The 27155-nt window shown below is 44.4% G+C and overlaps 1 protein-coding gene across 1 annotated transcript in view; it reads left to right on the top strand.

Moving 5' to 3' along the window:
- The window catches only part of LOC149271428 (kinesin-like protein KIF3C), a 31179-nt gene extending 17876 nt beyond the window's left edge, over positions 1-13303 (top strand). Inside the window, exons 2-9 of the mRNA XM_089507434.1 lie at positions 6305-6406; positions 6587-6709; positions 7684-7802; positions 8612-8728; positions 8907-9024; positions 9234-9409; positions 9865-9954; positions 12193-13303. Coding sequence (XP_089363560.1) covers positions 6305-6406; positions 6587-6709; positions 7684-7802; positions 8612-8728; positions 8907-9024; positions 9234-9409; positions 9865-9954; positions 12193-13303 — 1956 coding nt within the window. The remainder of the gene's footprint in view (positions 1-6304; positions 6407-6586; positions 6710-7683; positions 7803-8611; positions 8729-8906; positions 9025-9233; positions 9410-9864; positions 9955-12192) is intronic.
- Positions 13304-27155: the final 13852 nt, after the last annotated feature.

Genomic DNA, 27155 nt, shown 5'->3' with positions numbered 1-27155 from the left:
CTGTATATACATGAGTTATATATATATATATATTTATCTCATAGATATATATGTGGGTGATACATACTGTATATACATGAGTTATATATATATTTATCTAATAGATATATATGCGGGTGATACATACTGTATATACATGAGTTATATATATATTTATCTCATAGATATATATGCGGGTGATAAATACTGTATATACATGAGTTATATATATATATTTATCTCATAGATATATATGCGGGTGATACATACTGTATATACATGAGTTATATATATATATTTATCTCATAGATATATATGCGGGTGATACATACTGTATATACATGAGTTATATATATATATTTATCTCATAGATATATATGCGGGTGATACATACTGTATATACATGAGTTATATATATATATATATTTATCTCATAGATATATATGTGGGTGATACATACTGTATATACATGAGTTATATATATATTTATCTAATAGATATATATGCGGGTGATACATACTGTATATACATGAGTTATATATATATTTATCTCATAGATATATATATGTGGGTGATATATACTGTATATACATGAGTTATATATATATATTTATCTCATAGATATATATGCGGGTGATACATACTGTATATACATGAGTTATATATATATTTATCTCATAGATATATATGTGGGTGATACATGCTGTATATACATGAGTTATATATATTTATCAAATAGATATATATGCGGGTGATATATACTGTATATACATGAGTTATATATATATTTATCTCATAGATATATATGCGGGTGATACATACTGTATATACATGAGTTATATATATATTTATCAAATAGATATATATGCGGGTGATATATACTGTATATACATGAGTTATATATATATTTATCTCATAGATATCTATGCGGGTGATACATACTGTATATACATGAGTTATATATATATTTATCAAATAGATATATATGCGGGTGATATATACTGTATATACATGAGTTATATATATATTTATCTCATAGATATCTATGCGGGTGATACATACTGTATATACATGAGTTATATACACGATACACCCCATGCTCAGTATTATAGTGCCGTCACGAGTCGTCTGGGCATCCGTTGTCAGACGTGGGCTCAGAGGGTAGTTATCTGCTGTAGCACATACTGCACCCGTTAAGCAGTGCTGTGTCACTCCACAGGGGCAGAAGTGGATTTTTTTCTGTCAAGGTCTATGTCACGGCAACTTGTGTAGTGCATACATGGACTTTTTACCCGGTAGAGATGGTATGGCCAATTTCAGTATGAGAGGGGTTCATTCGATTTTATAGGCATGTGGTGCCAAAAGGTCTTTTTAACATGAATTTGTCTTTTGAAGCTGGGACTCCAACCCCGGCCCTCCGCAGGGTGTGAAACGTTACAGAGGAGGTTCCGCTATGTCTAGGTCCAATGTAAACGGACCGAGTAATCCCCCATGCCTGGATCCCCTCATAGATACTGGAGTCTTTGATATGCTAAGTGACCACTAGCAGTCTGGAAACCATTTCATACCCAGGTCATATCCAACACATATCAATAATAACTCGTAGATTCATAATCATACCTACTTCTGTGCATCTAGAACGGGGAAAGCGCACCCTACAAAAAGAATACAAACATGGCCAGTACAACGTAAGCCGTTTGGGAGAAGATGTGAAGTCCGTGGTATTCAATCATAAGTAGCAAGTGTGACATATCTATGACTTCATAATCTACAAGAAATTCATAAATGCAAGAACTATTGCTGTGGCGAGCACAGGGGGGAGAATAAGATGAAAATTAGTTATTTTGATTGATATGGTTCCACCACACAAGGGAACTTATGGTTCCTATAGGTACCCCTTCCCTCCGCTTATACCGCCTCTGGGCCGGCTTGGAAACTCGAGATGAACTGGGAAAGGTATAAAGTTAATGCGAGGAAATCGGTCGGGGGGCTTACTAGGGGCCAAGATCTCATTTTGAGTAAGTCGCCATCTTTCCTCGCCGGAGCCCTACGGACAGAAAAACTGTTACTTTACCGTTCAGTGAGTAGTTAGGTTTTCTGTAATTTCTCCTTTTTATTTTATCTGTTTATCATCTTTTTTGTATGCACCGGGACTATTTTTTGTTCATAATAAATATTCCTTTATTAAGTTCTGCCTTTGTCTGGTAAAGACTCGCGTTACCTGATGACACCATTTTATCGGTAATTTGAAATCACATAATTATTGCGTTAAAGTATATTGTGTGGGTTTTTAGTCTGATTCGCTGGGGGGGCCGAGGACCCCATTTATAAGTTGTCCTGGTGGTGGCAGCGTTATTTTGATATTAGTTATATCATTATAGTTAATTGCGAGGGGTATTAAGGGTGGATATTTTTGTTTTTATCACTATTTCCGGTCTAGGGCAGACAGATAGTGAATTTTAACCCTTTTACCACCAGAACCAAGTCACGCGCACGCTTGGAGTAGGGTGCGCTCCTGACAGTCTATGCAGCAAGTGTCTATTAACCTCTTCACTGCTGGTTGTTTGCAGACCTCCCTGGGATCAGTTTAGAAGCCGGTTACCCCAGAACATGTATTTTTACTAAGAACTCCGGGTTCGGGATAAAAACCTGGAAACAGCAAAACCGCTCGTGGAGCGAGGACAAGTAACTTGTCGTAAAGGAAGAGAGATCGGGGTTATTTATAGCAGAGGGGAAGAGGGCAGACTGCGCTCCAGAGAGAGCGGGGCTTCTGGATCCGCTCATACCCCGCCTTAACCCTTCCTGTGCTGGGGAGCACCCTGCTTTACAAATGGTGACAGCAACTCTGCGCTCTCCCGAGAATGATTCCAACATGAACAGCAGATAAGAACCGTTCAGTAAGAGCCGTATGTCTATCCCGCGCATGTTTAAATCCCTCACTGTATTACCCTCTACCACCTCTGCTGGGAGGCTGTTCCCTCGCCGTAAAGTAAAACTTCCTTCCGTGCCATCTCAGTCTCTGATCGTCTAGTGTTAGATTCCGGTCTCTCGTTGGAACTTTTCTCCTCCTTTCAAACAAACGTCTGTCCTGCCCATTCTCAAATGTACATTCCAGCCATTATATACATTTTAATACAGCGCTGCCTCTGTCTGTATATAACCGGCACTGAGTGATGGGAGTTAGTGTCAGTGCGGGGGGCAGCGTGGTCTCTGTCTGTATATAATCGGCACTGAGTGATGGGAGTTAGTGTCAGTGCGGGGGGCAGCGTGGTCTCTGTCTGTATATAACCGGCACTGAGCGATGGGAGTAAGTGTCACTGCGGGGGCAGCATGGTCTCTGTCTGTATATAACCGGCACTGAGCGATGGGAGTTAGTGTCACTGCGGGGGCAGCATGGTCTCTGTCTGTATATAACCGGCACTGAGCGATGGGAGTTAGTGTCACTGCGGGGGCAGCGTGGTCTCTGTCTGTATATAACCGGCACTGAGTGATGGGAGTTAGTGTCAGTGTGGGGGCAGAGCGGCCTCTGTCTGTATATAACCGGCACTGAGTGATGGGAGTTAGTGTCACTGCGGGGGCAGCGTGGTCTCTGTCTGTATATAATCGGCACTGAGCGATGGGAGTTAGTGTCACTGCGGGGGCAGCGTGGTCTCTGTCTGTATATAACCGGCACTGAGTGATGGGAGTTAGTGTCAGTGTGGGGGCAGAGCGGCCTCTGTCTGTATATAACCGGCACTGAGTGATGGGAGTTAGTGTCAGTGCGGGGGAGCACGGCCTCTGTATATAATCGGCACTGAGTGATGGGAGTTAGTGTCAGTGCGGGGGGGGAACGGCCTCTGTCTGTATATAACCGGCACTGAGTGATGGGAGTTAGTGTCAGTGTGGGGGCAGAGCGGCCTCTGTGTGTATATAACCGGCACTGAGTGATGGGAGTTAGTGTCACTGCGGGGGCAGCATGGTCTCTGTCTGTATATAACCGGCACTGAGCGATGGGAGTTAGTGTCACTGCGGGGGCAGCGTGGTCTCTGTCTGTATATAACCGGCACTGAGTGATGGGAGTTAGTGTCAGTGTGGGGGCAGAGCGGCCTCTGTCTGTATATAACCGGCACTGAGTGATGGGAGTTAGTGTCAGTGTGGGGGCAGAGCGGCCTCTGTCTGTATATAACCGGCACTGAGTGATGGGAGTTAGTGTCAGTGCGGGGGAGCACGGCCTCTGTATATAATCGGCACTGAGTGATGGGAGTTAGTGTCAGTGCGGGGGGGGAACGGCCTCTGTCTGTATATAACCGGCACTGAGTGATGGGAGTTAGTGTCAGTGTGGGGGCAGAGCGGCCTCTGTGTGTATATAACCGGCACTGAGTGATGGGAGTTAGTGTCACTGCGGGGGCAGCGTGGTCTCTGTCTGTATATAATCGGCACTGAGTGATGGGAGTTAGTGTCAGTGTGGGGGCAGAGCGGCCTCTGTCTGTATATAACCGGCACTGAGTGATGGGAGTTAGTGTCAGTGCGGGGGAGCACGGCCTCTGTATATAATCGACACTGGGTGATGGGAGTTAGTGTCAGTGCGGGGGTCAGAGTGGCCGCTGTCTGACGCACATGTATAGAGACATTTATAATCGGCCTGCGCACTAATCCTACAAATTGCTCGGCCGGGGGCTGGGAATTCCTTGGCGTCAGGCGCAGGTCCGAGTTTCGCACGGTTGTTGTGTAAATGGATTATCGTAATCTGATGAATGACACCATTATCTGCCGGCCTCGGCGCCCACACATCAGGGTGCGATGGAGAAACTGGAAGCATTTCCATTAACAGTTTGATGTAGGAAGCAGGGAGTGAAAGTCAACCTCCCCATTTATCCCAGTAAGAACCAGTAACCATTCACCCTTTGCACGCCAGAGGGGCAGGCGAACCTCCTCCACCTGGCAGCCTGGTCCCTTCTGGTGGGCACGCTCCGATGTGCGGGGGCATTTCCCGTGGTATATGTACTATGTGTGTGTATACACAGCCAACGCTGCTCCTGGCTCCATATCCCCCATCACGTAAATCCACGCAGAGTCAGGCCCACAGTCAGCCCCCGCTTCCTGCTATTAATCGCCGCTTATCCCTCTTATCATGTTCCTGGTGTTACTTACCCCGCCGCTCCTCCCTGTCACCCCCTCACTGTGTCCATTACACAGGAATAATTACTGTATTAATATCGCCGTTCCATGTATCGATATAGCACCAGCAGAGACTGTAGCGCTGTAACAAGAGTGGGACGGGGAGCCTAAACTTAACAAGATACAGTCTGTCCATACGAGTCACACATGTCAAGAAGACGGAGATGGCCCGCTGAGCTTACAATCTAATAGTAGGCTGAGAGTGGATGTGACAGAAGGAGAGAGGCTGCTTGCTTCTTCTGGAGTGGGAAGGGGTGATAATGGAGAGAGGCGCGGGTGTTGGTCAGAGGAAAGAGGGCAGGAGGGTATTTGGAGAGCAGAGATATAGGGGGCGCGGGGCAGTAGATCAGGACTGGCACAGGGCAGTAGATCAGGACTGGCGCAGAGGCAGCAGATGGAGAGCCAGAGTGAGGAGAGGCAGGAGAGGGGAAGGCCAGTAAGTGGGGAGCTGCAGTAGTCCAGGTGGGGAATCACAAGGGAATGGATTAGGAGTTGGGCTGCAGGTATTCCAGCGCATGTCCGTCTCTCCATCTACCTAGAGAGAACCGCATTACTGACCGGCCGGGACCATTCATGCGACGGCGTAATTATTACGTAGCTTCCGGGTACAAATGTCAAATAATACTATGATTGCCAGCAATGTATATTCTGGATACAAGACTTATAATTAATGTTAAAGCCGGTCATTGCCACAGCAGAAGCTCATTACAGCCAAAGAAGTACATCAATAGTGTTTGTCCCATACTTATTGAATTATTTCTTCCGTTCTTCACATGCTGATTGTTGTTGATTGGTGAAGGCCGCCTATTTAAGGTGTCATTTATAAAGCCTGCTGTTTCTATACACATTATCGGGGCTTTTAGGGCTGAAGAACCAGAGTGGCACAGGGGAGAAGGGCATAGGGGAGGAGAAAGGGCCATCAGGGGAGGGCACAGGGGAGGAGAGAGGGGCATCAGGGGAGGAGAGGGGGCACAGGGGAGGAGAGAGGGGCACAGGGGAGGAGAAAGGGGCACAGGGGAGAAGGGCACAGGTCCATAAAATGCCCATAAAATTCTCTTTTATGGACAGAAACCAAAATTCTACCCAATTGCCCTTTCTGCTCCATTTACGGGATTGCTTTCTGCCCGAGATTTGAGTTTTAAATAATTATGAATCCATTTCTTTGTAGGCAATGGAGAGCAAGCTGCTGATTGGAGGGAAGAATATTATGGACCATACCAATGAGCAGCAGAAAATGCTGGAGATCAAACGTCAGGAAATAGCCGAGCAGGTGAGACGGCGAAAGGCAACCCGACGCGTTCCACTGCAAACCTCCGGAGCAGACTTTTCTGGTGGCTCGTGGCGAGGGGCCGCTCTCTTGGCTGATTAGGAGCCGGGTTGGAGGATTGTATGGAAACCTGATTATTATTATTATATTTCCCAAATGCTCACGGTTTTATACATTTTGTAGAAACGCAGAGAGCGAGAGATTCAGCAGCAGATGCTCCTGAGAGATGAGGAGACCGTGGAGCTGCGGGGCACCTACACGTCTCTGCAACAAGAAGTGGAGATGAAGACCAAAAAACTCAAGAAGGTGAGTGCCGGTCTTCTCTCCAGTGGTCCAAGCGACTCCCCAACATCCGAGTCTCTTTAACTTCCGAATGAAGATTAATCCCGAATCCAAAGCTGTGGCCCTCAGAGGCTTCCGAGACACCATTAATAACGCCAATAGCAGAAGCTCTGGAGCACTAGGAGCGCGTCAGTTATTGTTACTTTGTTTAAATAAATTCAGGAAAACTCCTATATATATAATCTCTTATAATATATAATAATATCTGAGTATTATTTTAATATCAGATCCTAAAGATTGGGTTTGGCGGCAATAGTGTGGACGAAAAGTATACTTTTTCTTAAATCGGTAGATGAATGAAAGCTGAGGTTTAACATTAATAAATGCAATTATATGCAATTTATACTTGAGTAACATTTATATATAATATTTGGATTATTACTGGATCATATTGAAGCATCAGGGAGCATGATTTGGGGAGCTGACTCTAAGACTTCTATACACTCATCGGTTCGTGGCCATTTAAGATTAAATATTCCCCCCATGGGCAGAAGAGATCTCGGAAGCCCCTGCAGCTACGGGTTAAACAGGGAAGAGCGTTGTATACAGTGAGGGCTGTAAAGCTCTGGAGTTTGCTGTTCTGTGAATAGATTGGATCCTCTTTATGGCGCAGAAGGGTATTTGTGGCTTTGTGTTTTGGTGTAAATGCTGGATGTGTTGGGGTAATAAGCCGATTCCCTGTTGAGTTATGAAAAAGCGTTGCCCCCCTTCTGGACGAAGAGGGTAAGAACCTTAAGACACAAGGACTTCGTCTGGATAGTTAATGAAATCTTGATGGACTTTCTAACCTTATTGACCGCGTTCCTGTGTACTTTATCGTTAAATCCTCCTGAAACCCCCCGGCCCTCCCCAGTGAAGGTGACCCGGAGATATTCGCTGGGATGTTTTAGTAAAGGCCGGTGGTAACGGAACTCACCGCTTACCGTTTCCCGTTCCAGCTCTATGCCAAGCTACAAGCCGTGAAGGGTGAGATTCAGGACCAGCACGATGAGTACGTCCGGGTGAGGCAAGACCTGGAGCAGGCACAGAACGAGCAGACGCGGGAGCTCAAATTCAAGTGAGTCCGGAGTAATGCCTGCCGGGCAGGTCCTGTCCACCCTTTCAGTACCACGGACAGGGGCAGAATGGGTTGTTGTGTCCTGAGACGACCCCCGTTGGTTACCCATCCCCCATACCATCATCTGCTCCACCACAGGCCCTTCGCCTTCCTCTCCCTCTGTCTTCGTTCAGCAGGCAATAGAAAGCTGCCCCTTTGCCCTTGCTTAAATATGGCCTTGGATGAGTACCCCCAGGAAGCGCGTCATCACTATCACGGCCCAGTCCTCTTACCTCTGTCGCTATTGCTCCTATGATGCAGGTTATGCTTTATTATTTATTGATTTATATAGCGCCATCATATTCCGCAGTGCTGTACAATGGCTATAGAGGACATAGCGAGTAGTGCATCGCATAACAATTCGGACAGAAACAAACGGTAAGGTGGGCTCTGGGCAAAGGAGCATACAATCTAGAAGGTGTTTGGGTATCTTAGCGATGGACCCGCCACACAGGTGATCGTTACGGCTTGCGGTATAATAAACGCAGTCACATGACACGTACCGGAGTCTACAGATCGCCGCACGATAGGAATAGGAAAGGAGGTCCCCCCCTGGACAGTCTAAGTATCTCTAACTTCTCAGGACGGTCTCCGCCGGGCCAATGCAGCAATAAGCGTATGTGTTTGTTAGAACGCCGTCTGTTCAGATGTTTACGTTATTTTACAGACCCCCCTCAGTAGCCGCTGGGGCCGCTTTCTCGGCCATGGCCCCCTAATAAACCGACCCGACTCCTCAGCCGGGTGACCAGAATACTTTCTCTCGTCTCCAGGTACCTGATCATCGAAAACTTTATCCCCCCCGAAGAGAAGAATAAGATCATGAACAGACTATTCTACGATTCCGAGGAGGATCAGTGGAAGTTCCAGCCGCTTGTCCCACCAGGAAAGTGAGTTTCCAGGGCTGGTGAATAATACGCGTCCCGCCGTATTTAGTGATATTTTCAGTCTGTTCCCGCTAGAGGCTCAATTAGCAAACGTTCTCATTGAGAATGCTAAAGTGAAGCTGAATTGAACGCTCTTCTTGTTGGTGTGAAACTAATGTTTCTGTGCTTCTTCTTGGTATAGCGCCAGTGGAGGTGGCAGCAGAATGAAGAGACGTCCATTGTCTGCGGTGGGATACAAGAGACCAATCAGCCAGTATGCCAGGGTTGCCATGGTGATGGGGTATCATCCCAGGTACCGGGTGAGTTATGATCATCAAGCTTTCTCGAAAATTATTTATGACGTAATATTTTATTGTAGTCCCAAAAAGCAAAGCTTCTACTGCTTACTACTAAAAAGACCTAAGGCGAGCACCAAAGCTCCTATCGAGTGACTACCCAACCAGGAGACTGCGTGGCCGAGGAGACTGCTCCTCAAATGTATGTAACTGGACTGTTCCTTCCTTGAAAGGCTGAGAACATCATGTTCCTTGAGTTGGATCTGACACCTCCTGCCGTCTTTGAGATGGACTTCTCTAAGGACCGAGCTGAACAAGACATACGAGCCGTACATCTGGAGAGGCTGACGCGCTTGGACAATCTGATGGAGCGCCCGGCTGCAGCTCGAGTCCGTAAATCCAGGTCCTGGTAAGTGCGTTGTGCCCCTGTCGGAGAAAGTGAAGGTGCCATATACGTATGGGCAAGGCTACAGTATAGATGGGTGGAAAGGGAAACAATCTGTGCCTATGGGAATTGCGCATGCTGAGCCCTAACTGTCCTGGCATAGCTGGCCAAAGAAACACAGTTTTCCACCTCTTTTAGAAGATGAGCAAATCATTTTTTGTCCACTTCTAGAGCACAAAGATTTCTGGGTTCTAACTTTGTTTGAAAAATTGGGTTGGTGCTTCATAACAAGTGTTTAGCTGAGGTTCTTCTGTAAACACCCGATTTAGGGTATACCCCCATATATAAATATCTCTTTATCTATCTGTATCTCAGCTCTGGCCGAGGTCCACCATACAGCTTATCCTACAGCTTATCCTATAGCTGACATCCATTCTTTGATGGAACTCCAAACCTTACGACTGTTTCTGTGTCCCCAGGTGCCAGCAGGCGCGGCTTCTCCCGTCTTCGTCCACACACATCTCCCTGTCCTCCAACAGCCAAAGGCGTCCCTTGTCCCCTACAGACGAGTGACGCCGGCTCTCATTTACAGCTCCACACAAAGCGCGACTTCTTACACCACGCCGCTTCGCTAAAAAACCAGACTGAGAAGCAGACGCCGGGTCTTCACCGCTGTCAGTCTGCCCAACTCCGCCTGGAGCTGAGACCTCAACCGAGGAACCTAGGAACAATTAATTATTTAAGGAAATCCCATATTTATTTATTTATGTCAAGGGGCCTTGCTGCCCGTTTGCTGCACTTTTTCTTTTTTCCATGTCGGCAGAAGGGTGATCACGTTCTAGGTTTGAAAAGTAACAGATCCCACGGGATCCAGAGGATTTATTGTTGGAAGAGAAGCTTGCATCAGTGGTGATGTCGGTGGGAATTTTGCTGATGGGGAGCTTGGTAAGAGGTTTCGCCGGACAATAATTCTGGCCGAGCTGACCGCCATGTAATGGACATCCGGGTCTGACACCTCCAAGCGTTGCAATGTCCCTCTCACTTCTATAGGCTTATATCTGCCAATGTACATAAACAGGAGCACAAACATAACATATCTCTTAGTGCTCATGGTGGGCCATACCATATGCAACAGTTTCTCAAACTTCATGTCTCCAGTGCCTTAACGGAAAGGCTTGGACCATACAAACCCCCGCTCAGAAGAAGATGCATCTAATCTTCCTTTTAGGAAACTTATGTCTCATACCCCGTTTGTCTTGTGGTGGCAAATCCTACTTTAGAAATATCCTTGTTAACCATGGAGGCTCTTGGCATTGGGTCTGGTCTGGCTGGCATCATTGGTGACTAAAATGAATGCTTGGCCTTCAATGCGGCTAAAACTGTTTATCCACGGACCATAATCGTGATCTCTCTCTGCTCTTAATACCTTCTTTTGACTCCAGTTCTGTCCTTTCAAAGCTAATATCGGTGATTACAATACGTTAGTTGGGTCGGTGGAGAACAAAACCTCTTGGATGTTGACGTGGAATTCTTAGACCTCAGAGAAAGTTGGATCGCAAATCGTCTTTCAACAGCATGGAGATACGGAGAAAGCAACAAGGGGAACAAGACTCCTTGGTCTACAAGCCACCAAACACCACAGGCCACCCATCAGTTCTTTACAACAAAGGACCTCATTAAAGCAAAACATAGTTGGACTGGTTGGGGTTCACCAGATAATGGTCTTCATATCTTGACCCCACATCCATCAGTCAGATGAATGGCACACGGAAGGGTCATGATGACATGTGGCTGATCTCCACCGTGGAACAGTAAAAGAACCCTCGATCTGATGGGCATTGCTTCCGTGGCTTGGTCAGTTTTAGTTCAAGTTTTTCACTGCTTGAAGCTGATGTTTTATGAGCAGAAACCTAGAACTTGGTCCTCTCCTGAGGTTTTGTCGCCGCAGCCCGGCAGGCAGGGAAGACACTCGTCTATATATTATATTATCGATTCTCCCATTCCATGTACTGCAGACAAATGTTACTAGAGGGAAAACGCTTACCATGCTTTGTGTTACCACGAAAGTGAACGTGCCACGTTGTGCAATAATACCGAGTATCTCTATGCAGCCACAAGTCTCTCCAGGAAGATTCAGGACCCGGGGACACAAGGCCCGTGGGTGGGGGGGGGCAGCTCCATGCTACGCCTGCGCCACCACCCAGTTTATCCTGAAAGCGACGTTTCGCCCCCTGCGGTGTATCTGTAGGGTTTTGACGTATGATTACTGGAGGTGTTGGGGGTGATGGTGGAGTCTCTCGGGTAAATTCCCACCACATGCCCAGACGGGCTTTAGTTTTTTCCACATCACTCGTCACTTGGGTTATTTGGTGTTTGTGTAGAAAGCAAATCTCCTGCCTGGGATGCTTAGGGGCCAGAAATAAGTTTCAATGTTCACCCGGAGTATTTACGTGAACAGCAGCTTCGACCAGATCAATAAAGAATATAACTAATAAAATGTTACACTAGCTCTGCCTCCGCTGTGCTCGCGCCTTCCTTTGTAAGCTTCTTCTTTCTTCCATTCCTTCCCAAGTCGCGTCTCTGGTGTTTTATTACCTCCCGGGTGATATTTCCGATCAGTTCAACAAACAGCAGAAGCTGACAACGTTTTTCCGTCAGGAGCCTTCGTCAGAGCTCCATTCGCCCGCCTTGGGGGGTCTGTCCACCGAGAGTCACAATGTCTCCAAACGTAGAAATTGGTCAACATCTGCGGGTAAAGCTGGGTTATAACTGTCACGCTGAAACGGCTCAACTGCTCCACCCTACAGGGTCTCTACCACCCGGCCCCCGTATACAGCACCTCTACCACCCGGCCCCCGTATACAGCACCTCTACCACCCGGCCCCCGTATACCGCATCTCTATCACCCGGCCCCTGTATACAGCATCTCTATCACCCGGCCCCTGTATACAGCATCTCTATCACCCGGCCCCCGTATACAGCACCTCTACTACCCGGCCCCCGTATACCGCATCTCTACCACCCGGCCCCGGTATACAGAACCTCTACCACCCGGCCCCCGTATACAGCATCTCTATCACCCGGCCCCGGTATACAGCACCTCTACCACCCGGCCCCCGTATACAGCACCTCTACCACGCGGTCCCCGTATACCGCATTTCTACCACCCGGCCCCGGTATACAGCACCTCTACCACCCGGCCCCCGCATACCGCATCTCTATCACCCGGCCCCCGTATACAGCACCTCTACTACCCGGCCCCCGTATACCGCATCTCTATCACCCGGCCCCGGTATACAGCACCTCTACCACCCGGCCCCCGTATACAGCACCTCTACTACCCGGCCCCCGCATACCGCATCTCTATCACCCGGCCCCCGTATACAGCACCTCTACCACCCGGCCCCCGTATACAGCACCTCTACTACCCGGCCCCCGTATACCGCATCTCTACCACCCGGCCCCGGTATACAGCACCTCTACCACCCGGCCCCCGTATACAGCATCTCTATCACCCGGCCCCGGTATACAGCACCTCTACCACCCGGCCCCCGTATACAGCACCTCTACCACGCGGTCCCCGTATACCACATCTCTACCACCCGGCCCCGGTATACAGCACCTCTACCACCCGGCCCCCGCATACTGCATCTCTACCACCCGGCCCCCGCATACCGCATCTCTATCACCCGGCCCCCGCATACCGCATCTCTATCACCCGGCCCCCGCATACCGCATCTCTATCACCCGGCCCCCGCATACCGCATCTCTATCACCCGGCCCCCGTATACAGCACCTCTATCACCCGGCCCCTGTATACAGCACCTCTATCACCCAGCCCCTGTATACATCACCTCTATCACCCAGCCCCTGTATACATCACCTGGTTATGGTATACAAGCGGTACTCATCTTCTGATAGGATAATCTAACCAGTGAAAATGAGACTGCCAGGTGGTCACATATGTGACCGGTATAGAGTATAGTCAGGTATAACCCAGGCCCCTATAGTATTTATGTAGTATACATAGTATATTAGTGTATACACGTAGCTCTTGCCGGGTTTGTGAGGGCCCTGTCCGCGCCGTGTACACGCTCTCAGTTCAGTAAGCGTGACCTGACTGTCTCTTTAAGTGACTGCATACGTCTCCATGTCCTATCAGAGTATAACCCCATCCCCCAACGGCTCCTCATATCCTTCCAACGGTTTGCACGCGGCTGCCATGTCCCTTCCTTCCTTCCTCTTTCCCTCCTCTTTCTCTCCTCTCCTGTCTCTGCACCCCTCAAAGCCACCAAGGTGGAGCCTTCAGGGGGAGCCCCCACTTTTGGGGATCCAGCTCCACTGTGACCGTTCCAGAGAACCAGTCAAAAAAATGCACGGCCCTACGGGCCATCTGAGCAAAATGGAAAAATGACTGGGCTCCTGAGGCTGGAATCATAAACCCCCATCTGCCAGACAAAAAGTCGGGGCTTTTAGGGCTGTAGAACCCTGCGATACCCTCATAGCCAGCGGACATTCTGACCTTCTTGAAAAGAGGGGCATCAGGGGAGGGGAGGGGATAGGGGCATCAGGGGAGGGGAGAAGGGCATCGGGGGAGGGGAGGCGCAGAGGGAGGAGAAAAGGCCATAGGTGGAGAAAAGAAGTACGGGGGGGAGAGAAGCACAGGTATTTGGGGGAAGGACTGGCCAAACTAAACAGGGACACTTTGCTGATATGTTTCTTTGCCTCACACAAGTTACCATACTTTGTTTAGGTGCCCAAGCCCCATTCTTTCAGCCTTATGGCTCGTGCCGAGCACAGGTGCCCACTAAGGTTATGGGTACGTCGAGAAGCCCCCTTTAAAGTCTCGGTTTAATGGGGGGGAATTCACACAATGCGCACTCTTTATATTCTACATTTATTCCTCCCCGGCCTGAAATGCTCCCAATTAATCCAAGGTGTCAAACTGGTGTGGTCTGCCCCTTCAGCCCCGGCAGGTGGCAAAACACTGGATATTATATTATTATTACCGACATGGCAGGAGTGTGGGCAGCGAGGGCAGAATGTACCCCTGGCTGGGGCGAGAAGCTGCACAGGGTTAGTGGAGCTTCTGTTTCCAATTCAGTGAAGATTAACCTCTTGAGTGCCAGAGGAGTGCGCAATACAATAACCCTGGTGTTTAAAGTGTTAATAGTGCTGGACCAGGATAGGCTTCTATGGCGGTATAACGTCACGGTGTGGTGTCCGTGTGCGCACGATGTAATGTCCCTGCCGTGACACGTTACCGAGCTCACAGCCGTGTCTCCCAGGACACATTCACATGTCACGTGCTGCCCCCTGCAGTGTGTATAAACAGTCCACATATATGTGCATTATAATCACATGTGCCACGGCTCGCAAACCCAACCAGATGCAACTGATGTAAATATTATATATCATTGAGATATATATATATATTCTAATACATAAATTGGGGTGATATATATATTATTAGATATTATTGGGGTGATATATATATATATATAAATTCGGGATGTATATATAATATATAAATTCGGGTGGTATATATATTATAATATATTAATTGGGGTCATATATATTATATAATTCATCCTCACACACAACTTCTTCAGTTTCAACAACAATATATATCTGCAAACCATGGGCACTGCCACGGGGACGAGAATGGCACCACAATATGCCAGTGTATTTATGGCTGACCTGGAACAACGATTCTTGGAAACACAACTTCACAAACCCTACAAATATTATCGCTACATTGATGATATTTTCATTGTCTGGACGGACGGAAAAGAAAACCTCAGAGAGTTCCATAACGCATTTAATACATTTCACCCATCTATCAAACTCAAAATGGACTTCTCCACAGAAAGTGTAAACGTCTTGGATACAACTGTCACAATAAACAAAGACACACTACATACATCCCTATACAGAAAACCCACAGACCGAGCCAACTACCTGCACAAATCCAGCTTCCATCCATCCCACACAAAGCAAGGCATCATCCATAGCCAAGCCACCAGGTACCACCGCATCTGCTCCAACACTGATAACAGAGACATGCATCTAAAAACACTGTCTGAGACACTCAAACAAAAGGGATACAAACCTAGGATCATCAATAAGAAAATTAACTCTGCTCTACAAACACCACGTGAACACCTGTTGCAATACACAGACAAACAAACATCCTCACGCATACCTCTAGTAGCCACATACAATCCTGCCCTAGAAGAAATCCGAAAAATCATCAAGGATCTGCAGCCAATGCTAGCAGAGGATGTGGTGTTAAAAGAAATTTTCCCTGAACCCCCCATCTTGGCCTTCAGACAACCAGCGAATCTCAAACAAAAGCTGGTGAGTAGCAAACTACATACTGAAACTACACAGATAATGGAAGCAAACCATGCAACAAAGCCAGATGCACACTCTGCCAACACATCTGTACCAGCAACACAGCCACCCACAACAACAAGACATACAACATTACAGGATCAACAACAAGACACACAATATTACAGGATCAACAACAACAACACACAACATTACAGGATCAACAACAAGACACACAACATTACAGGATCAACAACAAGACATACAATATTACAGGATCAACAACAACAACACACAACATTACAGGATCAACAAGACACACAACATTACAGGATCAACAAGACACACAACATTACAGAATCAACAAGACACACAATATTACAGGATCGCACTCATGCACTTCACAGAATGTTGTATACATGATTCAATGCACCAGATGTACTATAGGGTGTTACATCGGTGAAACCTGCCAGCAACTCAATAAAAGGATGAATCTGCACAGATACTCCATCAACCATCATGATGAAGAAAACCTTTGCACTCCAGTTGGGCGCCGCTTCACCCAAACCGGTCACTCCATACATGACCTTAAAATCAAAACACTGAGAGGTCATTTCAAAAACACCCAAGAAAGAAAGACATTTGAAGCCAAAATGATACATTTTTATGATCGTAAAAACAGAGGACTTAATGTGGATTTGAGCTTCTTAGAACACTATCAACACTTACTATAACCTGTGCCTTTTCTTCTTCTCTCTCTCCTACACGCTCACCCCTGCCCCCCCCCAGCCTTATCTGTGCAGTTTATGCCACTATTTACTATTTAAGACCCTCTTAGTTTTTTGTCTGCAAATTCTCCACCGTGTTGTTTTAACCCCTGTTTTAACCCCTGTATCAGAACATGTACTGGTCAGCTTTAAACTGTGTTTTTCACTTACTTGGTCAGAAATGCTTTTGAATCGATAAAGGGAGGACTCCCGAAAGCTCGTCTATTATTTTAAATACTGTTAGTCCAATAAAAAAGGTATTACAAGATTCTGCAACATTCTGTTTTTTTGCATAAATTAGGGTGAAATATATTATAATATATTATTGGGGTGATATATATATATATATATATAATATAAATTGAGGAGAGATATTTATTGTCACGGAGCTGGCTTGTCCGACCGACTACCTCCGCTGTCTTGTGCTCCCTTAGCCTGGGACAACACACTTCACCCGGTTCCCCAGTCACTCGCCGAGACTCAGTGTAGGGTAAAACCAAACGAAGACTGATTTATTTTAGACACACAGAGCTGGATATATCCAGCAAAACACACATTAACATAAAACAAGACATTGGGACACAAACCGCCCCCTTAATCTGCCTCTCAGAGACAACAGGGGCAGTAACGGGATTAACAATACAATAGGGGGGAGACTGATTTATACAACATTAAACATCAAAGAATGGTGGTCACTCCCTGGTGGCAGATCCTGGCTGTCTGCCGGAGATAATCCTCTCAGCCAGTGATGAGATGATACTGCTGGGGGTAGCCACAGAAGTCTCTACAAACCCAGGGCCCATAGTCAATAGGGAGGAGGCTGGCAGTCAGGCTTCTCCAGTGGCCCCAGTGATGGAGGCTTCCGTCACAATTCTCCCCCCTTCGAATTGGACTGACATAGGATGAGACCCCAAACGGGTTGACTCCGTAGTCAGTCAGTTTATTTGGCCCATTAATGCCCTCCCAAAATTGGTGCTCCTGCTGCTGCTAGGGAGATGGACCTGCTGTCACATCTCTCGGTTCCTCCCACTGCCGCTGGGGAGGAAAAACAAGTTCCTCCGCTCCCGGACATGTGAGCTGCCGCTCGGGAGAAGGGCCGGCTGCCACATCTCCCTGGATCCCTGTAGTCATTGCAGATGTGGGGCAGAAGCCAGCAGCGCTCTGCCCTGTTGCCAGCTCTTCAGATGGGACTAAGAGATCTGGGCAGACTGCCCAGCATTCTGAGGCCCCCGGTGTGGAGACCGCAGTGTTATCCACCCCTCTTGGGTTAACATCCTCAGATGTAAAATCAGTTAGATCCACAATCTCTGGATCTGGTTGTGGAGCACAGTCGCACAGCTCCAGTATCGGATCTGGATTAGCTGCCCAGTATCCCTCTGACTCAGGGGTGGAGACCGCAGTCCCATCCACCCCGCCTGGGTCAACATCCTCAGGTGACCACTCAATCACATCCACAAAATCCACACAATCCCTGGACACTGGGGCATTCTGTTGAACGCGGTCAAACAGTTTTTTATACGCCTTCTCCAGTTCCCACTCCTGCGTAATTAAAAAGTCTAAATCACCTTTAAGTCCTAGCGCATCTGGGAGGTCCCACTCCCTGAAATCCCGGATGTCCTCAATCCGCCACTCCGCTGTACTGCCGAAGTCTGGATCCTCCTGAAGACTATCCCATAATAATCCAGGGCCACCAAAGTCATAGCCCTCTGGAGAACAATCTTTCGCAGTTCCCCAATATGCTTGCTCTGTATACCACTGCAGAGCCCTATAGTGATCTTCCAGCTCTACCTCCTGTTGGACCAGCTTGTCCAATTCGGATACCCATTGCTCCTGGGGTTGCTGTCCCAGGAAAGACATCCGTAGTTCCCGCTGGTCTCTAATCTTTTGTTCGGAGTTTGGAAGACACTGACCCCGGCGTATAACAGCCCTCTGCCATACTGACCGTCGAACCACTTGCCTCAGGTTCTGGTATTGTTCTGTAGGCAGGGCAGTGGTGTAGCAGGAGAGGATGACCCGCAGCAGTCCCTGGAATTCGGATACCACATCCATGTCCTTGTCAAGGCGGCCGAAGTCTGCCGTCCTGTCGGTCAATCCCGGTAGAAAGTAAGTGTCCCTCAGACTAAGAAGAAATCCCACCGCTGCCACCAATGTCACGGAGCTGGCTTGTCCGACCGACTACCTCCCCGCTGGTCTCTAATTTTTTTTTTATTTTTTTTTCTAAATGTATCCGTATATTTGAGTTTGGATTCAAAACACTGCATTTAGGCATTTCACACAGTGGACATACTAGATGAATTAACAATATAGGTTATACACTTGTACTTACTGAAACAAGATTAACATGTGAACAAAAGCACCAACTACAATAAATTATGTCTTAACCTTATTAATTTTCCAGCCAAACAAGGATCTTACTTTTAGTCTGCATGCCTCATTCTTCTGTAATTGACTGTTGTAGCAAAACTTGTGTATTTATATACATATATATAATTTTTATAGATTATACTGGAAGATTGATCTGTTATGTATTCAAGGTAACCTTAATTTCAAACTGTTTTTCCTGCTCTTCCATTATAAACTCAACCAGAGTGATGACAACCATGGCTGACATGGATATATCTGATGTACCTGACTTGAATCTATGCCTTGTAAACATGACTGCTCTTGACAGTAACATACCACATATTTCTTGAATAAAATTAAAGTCACACTTCATTGCATCATTCTGCAATTTATCTAAAAGTAACTCCATAATCCCGGAGAGATATGTCACATACTGACATTACAGAAATCAAAATCTGCAGTAACACAGCTGAAAAATAAACAGTAAACATCTTGGCTGTAATATTAAAACCAAAGTTCTTACAACAGCAAATAAATAATAAGTTAGGAATAATTACAAACGTCATTTGGGTCTCTCAGAGGAAAGTATCTGTCACGGAGCTGGCTAGTCCGAGCGACTACCTCCGCTGTCTTGTGCTCCCTTAGCCTGGGACAACACACTTTCCCCGGTTCCCCAGTCACTCGCCGAGACTCAGCGTAGGGTAAAACCAAACGAAGACTGATTTATTTTAGACACACAGAGCTGGATATATCCAGCAAAACACACATTAACATAAAACAAGATATTGGGACACAAACCGCCCCCTTAATCTGCCTCCCAGAGACAACAGGGGCAGTAACGGGATTAACAATACAATAGGGGGGAGACTGATTTATACAACATTAAACATCAAAGAATGGTGGTCACTCCCTGGTGGCAGATCCTGGCTGTCTGCCGGAGATAATCCCCTCAGCCAGTGATGAGATGATACTGCTGGGGGTAGCCACAGAAGTCTCTACAAACCCAGGGCCCATAGTCAATAGGGAGGAGGCTGGCAGTCAGGCCTCTCCAGTGGCCCCAGTGATGGAGGCTTCCGTCACATTTATTATTGGGGTGATACATGTATATATTATAATATATAAATTATGATATATGATATATATAAATTGTGGTGATATATTATAATATATAAATTGGGGAGATATATATTATTGGAGTGATACAGGTATATATATATATATATTATAATATATAAATTGGGGAGATATATATTATTGGAGTGATACATGTATATATATATATATATATATTATAATATATAAATTGGGGTGTACACAGGAATATTAAAACAATTCATTCCAGAAAAAAGGATCAAAAATACATATATTAACAAAATGTTTTTAGTTAAAAAGCGGCGGTATAACGGTTCTGTGTGGCGCGTTTCGCCAGCACTGGCTTCCTCACAGGCGAATAAGTGCATAAAGAGGAGGAAAGATAATGAGAAGAAGAATGGGAGGACTAAGCATGGCTCTATACCTCTGCAACTCAACAATGGCTACATTTCTTTAATAAAATTATTGGTAATAAATGTTTGGGGTTTTTACGGGAATTAGCAAAAATGATGAAATTGTACATATGATTAACGGCATCGCTAATCAAGGAATATATATAAAATCTATGGAATAGAATATATCTCAGATAGAAGAAAACAAAGGGGGGGAGGTGCAGCTTTATGCCAATAAACACATATCCATAAGTACATATATATATATGCACACGTGCATACATGCATATGTGCAAGATACAGTGGCTTAGTATGTTGCTGTATAAATATTAATCCAATCAGTGATTGTTGAATTACTTATTTTTTTTAAAACGTATAAGACGCGGACCCACTTGTTGTATGTAGTGTTGGTGATATATATATTATTGGAGTCATATATATATATATATATTATTGAGGTGATCTATACATAAAATATTATTGAAGTGACATATATATAAATATATATATTATTGGGGTTATATACTGTTTATGTGTTATTATATATTATTGGGGTGATATTTATATATATAGTATTCAGGTGATATATAAATTATTGGGGTTTTATATTATACAGTATTTGGGATGATATATATAGATATCATTGGGGTGATATATGTATATATTATATTATTGGGGCAATATATATTATATAATAGGGTGATATATATATATATATATATATATATTATTGGGTGATATACACTGCTCAAAATAATAAAGGGAACACTTAAACAACACAATGTAACTCGAAGTCAATGACACTTCTGTGAAATCCCACTGTCCACTCAGGAAGCAACACTGATGGACAATCTATTTCACACGTTGCTGTGCAAACGGAACAGACAACAGGTGGAGATTATAGGCAATTAGCAAGACCCCCCAATAAAGGAGAGGTTCTGCAGGTGGTGACCACAGACCACGTCTCAGTTCCTATGCTTCCTGGCTGATGTTTTGGTCTCTTTTGAACGCTGGCGGTGCTTTCACTCTCGTGGTCGCATGAGACGGAGTCTACAACCCACACAAGTGGCTCAGGTAGTGCAGCTCATCCAGGATGGCACATCAATGCGAGCTGTGGCAAGAAGGTTTGCTGTGTCTGTCAGCGTAGTGTCCAGAGCATGGAGGCGCTACCAGGAGACAGGCCGGTACATCAGGAGACGTGGAGGAGGCCGTAGGAGGGCAACAACCCAGCAGCAGGACCGCTACCTCCGCCTTTGTGCAAGGAGAAGCAGGAGGAGCACTGCCAGAGCCCTGCAAAATAACCTCCAGCAGGCCACAAATGTGCATGTGTCCACTCAAACGGTCAGAAACAGACTCCATGAGGGTGGTATGAGGGCCCGACGGCCACAGGTGGGGGTTGTGCTTACAGCCCAACACCGTGCAGGACGTTTGGCATTTGCCAGAGAACACCAGGATTGGCATATTCGCCACTGGCGCCCTGCGCTCTTCACAGATGAAAGCAGGTTCACACTGAGCACGTGTGACAGACGTGACATTCTGCAACATCCTCCAGCATGACCGGTTTGGCGGTGGGTCAGTAATGGTGTGGGGTCTCTTTGGGGGGCCGCACAGCCCTCCATGTGCTTGCCAGAGGCAGCCTGACTGCCATTAGGTACCGAGATGAGATCCTCAGACCCCTTGTGAGACCGTATGCTGGTGCGGTTGGCCCTGGGTTCCTCCTAATGCAAGACAATGCTAGACCTCATGTGGCTGGAGTGTGTCAGCAGTTCCTGCAAGAGGAAGGCATTGATGCGATGGACCGGCCGCCCGTTCCCCAGACCTGAATCCGACTGAGCGCATCTGGGACATCATGTCTCGCTCCATCCACCAACGCCAAGTTGCACCACAGACTGTCCAGGAGTTGGCGGATGCTTTAGTCCAGGTCTGGGAGGACATCCCTCAGGAGACCATCCGCAACCTCATCAGGAGCATGCCCAGGCGTTGTAGGGAGGTCATACGGCACGTGGAGGCCACACACACTACTGAGCCTCATTGTGACTTGTTTTAAGGACATTACATCAAAGTTGGATCAGCCTGTAGTGTGGTTTTCCATTTTGATTTTGAGTGCGACTCCATATCCAGACCTCCATGGGTTGATAAATTTGATTTCCATTGAGAATTTTTGTGTGATTTTGTTGTCAGCACATTCAGCTATGTAAAGACGGACGTACGTCATACGATTAGTTCATTCATTCAGATCTAGGATGTGTAATCTTAGTGTTCCCTTTATTATTTTGAGCAGTGTATATTATATAGTATTGGGTGATATATATTAGTGGATGATATATATATATTATATAGTATTGGGTGATATATATTATTGGATGATATATTATAGAGTATAGTATTAGGTGATATATATTATATAGTAGTGGTCGATATATATTATATATTATATAGTATTGGGTGGTATATATTATTGGATGATATATATTATATAGTATTGGGTGATATATATTATTGGATGATATATATATTATATAGTATAGTATTTGGTGATATATATTATATAGTAGTGGGTGATATATATATTATTGGATGATATATATTATATAGTATAGTATTGGGAGATATATATTATATAGTATTGGGTGATTTATATTATATAGTATAGTATTGGGTAATATATATTATATAGTATTGGGTGATATATATAATTGGATGATATATATTATATAGTATAGTATTTGGTGATATATTATATAGTATTGGGTGATATATATTATATAGTATTCGGTGATATATATTATTGGATGATTTATATTATATAGTATTGGGTGATATATATTATATAGTATTCGGTGATATATATTATTGGATGATATATATCATATAGTATAGTATTGGGTGATATATTATATAGTATTGGGTGATATATATTATATAGTATTCGGTGATATATATTATATAGTATTGGGTGATATATATTATTGGATGATTTATATTATATAGTATTGGGTGATATATATTATATAGTATAGTATTGGGTGATATATTATATAGTATTGGGTGATATATATTATATAGTATTGGGTGATATATATTATTGGATGATATATATCATATAGTATAGTATTGGGTGATATATTATATAGTATTCGGTGATATATATTATTGGATGATATATATCATATAGTATAGTATTGGGTGATATATATTATATAGTATTCGGTGATATATATTATTGGATGATATATATCATATAGTATAGTATTGGGTGATATATATTATATAGTATTGGGTGATATATATTATATAGTATTGGGTGATATATATTATATAGTATTGGGTGATATATATTATTAGATTATTTATATTATATAGTATTGGGTGATATATATTATATAGTATAGTATTGGGTGATATATATTATTGGATGATATATATTATATAGTATTGGGTGATATATATTATATAGTATTGGGTGATATATATTATTAGATGATTTATATTATATAGTATTGGGTGATATATATTAGACTTGCGCATTCGTCTTCGGGCGAACATGAAAACGAGCACGAAGAGGCCGTTTTTTTGTTCGTTCCGAAGACACGCCGAAGAGAATACAGTGCCGGCAAAACGTAGGAGAAGACGAAGACTCTTCGTGATCGTCTTCGTTTTTGCCGCGCAGCCGCCAAAATTTCAAACAGGAGTGAGCTGATCTCGTCTGTCCAGTGGCGTCGCTACAGGGGGGCAAAGGGGGGCAATTGCCCCCCCTAGGATATTCCTTGCCCCACCTGTTGCCCCCCCGCCGATTTTGGAGCCACCCAGGACAGTCCCCTTGACAGCTAACGACGGCATGGTGCCGTCGCTAGCAGTATCTTACCTTGATGGAGGTCTGTGGACCCCCATCAACACCTGCCCCGGCGATCTGCCCCTCACACTGAAGGGCATCACCGAGGCCACCCGATCCGGCCGGTGACGGCACGCGCAATGACGCGATGACGTCACCGCGCAACTTTATTAATAACTGACAATTGTCAGTTAAAGGGGTATGGGGGCATGCTGCTTAGATGCCTGTATCTCAGGCATCTAAGCAGCTACAGACCCCCAACATATACCGTTGGAAAGGTAATTACCTCACCATTCCAATGCTATATAAAAGAATAAAAAAAATCTTAAGTTAAAAAAATTAAAATGTAAAAAAAAGTAAAAAAAAAATGATTTGGGGGTCTCTAAAGGCAGATAAAAAAAGATCAAAATTGTCTAGAGACCCCCAAATGAAATTATTTAAGCATAAAGTAGTTTAATTTAAAAAAATAAAATAAAGTTTAAGTATTCTAGCTAAATGATCACTGTGGTAGCCAATGTTACCACAGTGATCATATAGCTATAAAAAGTCACATTCCCTTTTTAAAAATGGCCGATACTAATTTTTAATCCCATGATCCCTTTGATCATGGGGTTAAATTTAGTCAACGGTAGAGGGAGGCAATTTTTGAAATCCTGATAAACTGCAAATATTATTAAAATCAGCCATTTAGCCCGTGCGGTACGTGAGTAACCATCTCATCCCTGGAGCGCCTTGCATTTTTACTGCAAAACTTATTTTTGCTGTAAAAGTGATTTTTTTTTCTCCCTTTACCATCGTTTCTTTGGGATTGTAAGAGGAAAGAATGGTGTGTGCTTCTGTGAGTGAATGTATGTAAAGTATGGTATGTGCTTCTGCGAGTGAATGGAGATATGAAAGGCGTGTGAATGATCAGTAATTAGGGTTGAAGCCTTGACGTGGCATTACTGCTCACGTAGGAAGTTAAATTATGGCACAAAAAGTACACATTTGCAAGAACTACACCCCTTGGCGCATCAAATGAGGGGTTTCTAGTACAAACCTGGTGTGTGCAAGACACAAATGAACATGTCGCTATGGATAGAAAAAACATTTTCTAGCCAAAGCTACATATTCCATTATTTGTGCACTCAACTTTTGTCCTAGAAATACATGTAACCCCTCATTTGAAGCTCCAAGGGGCGTAGTTTCTCAAAATGGATGAATTGTCCGAATGAGGGAGAGCATGAGTTAATATGTGGATGAATTGTCTGAATGAGGGAGAGCATGAGTTAATGTGTTTGTGTGTATCATAGATGTATAATTGTGGAAGGGAAAAGATGGCACTAGCAGGATGTTTGAGCCTTGGGGACCGAGATGGCACAGGCCGGGTGTATATGGGACAAAGATGGCAAATCTTATGTGTGTTATCTGGGTGCTGGCCAGGTTCTATGTGGGCAGTGTGGACGCCAGGGCTGGCTTTGGGGTGTGCAACCTGTGATCTATCCCTGTAAATTAGGTAGTTTTAAATATACCTTTAATGCCGTGTTTTTATGTTAATTCCAATTGATCTGTACCTGCAAAGCTGGGTTTCTGTGTTATTCTGTAGATCCATATCTGCTATGCTATGTTTCCATACATTATTTATGTATACCTGCAAATACAGGGTTTGTATGTCTTGTTCAGTTGATTAATACCTGCAATGCTGTTTCCATGTATTTATTTGATCTATACCTGCAATGCTACGTTTCATATATTATTATTGTATACCTGCAAATACAGGATTTGTATGTCTGATTCTGTTTATTTGATATATACCTTCAGTGCTGAGATCACAAGTGAATTTCAATTGATCTATACATGCAAAGCTGGGTTTGTGTGTTAATGTGTTGATCTATACCTGCTATCGGCAGCAGGGACTAATATTAATATATATATCGGCAACTGGAGCTAATATTAATATATATGGGCAGCAGGGGCTATATATATATCAGCAGCAGGATCTAATATTTATATATATATCGGCAGCGGGGTCTAATATTAGGCCCTGAAATCATTTAGTGCAAAAGTTAAGGTATTGTGTTGTTTAAAGGATTTCAAGGATTAGTCGTTCTAAATTGTGGCTTCAGGCTTCCCATGTTGAATGATCAAGTATTGTATTGTCCAGTAACAAAAGTATCATTCCATAGCACATTACTTTTGGCAATATATATATATATATATATATGTTTTTTCAGTGGTATGATTTAATGGTGGAAATTATTAATGCCCCCCCAGTTTGACTGTGGTATCTTGTGTGCCCCCCCTATATATTGTTTCTAGAGTCGCCACTGCGTCTGTCCAATCAGCTCACTCTTGTGACGTCACGCTAAGGGTCTCGTCCAATGCCTGTGCTGCTGTTTTTTGAATTCTGAAGGCGCCTTTATAAGACCAGAGCTTGCCTGAGAGATCCATTCATTTTTCGCTGTGACTGCTTTGGCAACACTGCTGTGCTGCATCCGAGCGTTACAGAGAGATTGTTCTGTTCTGTGTGAGACTGGTAAGCCTTAGCCTGCCATTTCTCACAGTGTACTTCATCCTCACTTCAGTGCTACTTAATATAATTAATAATAATAATTTGATTAATTTAATTTTTTTTTATTTAATTTGTCATCAACTGTAGTGTAAGTGCTGTTGAGTTGACAGTGCACCCAGTGTCTCAGTGGCACTGGGGTGCCCTTGCCCTGGGCTGGCACTAGTGCCTACTGCCTGTCCTGCTTAAATAAATTAAATAGAATTTATAAATAATAATTTAATAGAGTCTATAATTTAATAGTTCATTATAATATTATATATATATATATTTGTCAGTCATATATATATATATACTATAGTATACTAGTGTAGAGTGTACTGTAGACATTCATCTACTAGTGCAGAGTCTATTCTTCCTGCTCGCACTACTACTAGTCACGAGTCTCACGACGATATCAGTCTTAGCTCCAGCCTAGCAGGAATTCCATTCAATCTGGCTAATGAAGAGCTAGACTATG

This window comes from Sceloporus occidentalis, unplaced genomic scaffold (genome assembly GCF_023333645.1).
Source record: "Sceloporus occidentalis isolate IW3139 unplaced genomic scaffold, rSceOcc1.0.p SCAF_521, whole genome shotgun sequence".
In the NCBI taxonomy this organism is placed as follows: Eukaryota; Metazoa; Chordata; class Lepidosauria; order Squamata; family Phrynosomatidae; genus Sceloporus; species Sceloporus occidentalis.
Note: the sequence above shows the minus strand (reverse complement) of the source record. Positions and strands in the feature narration are given on the sequence as shown.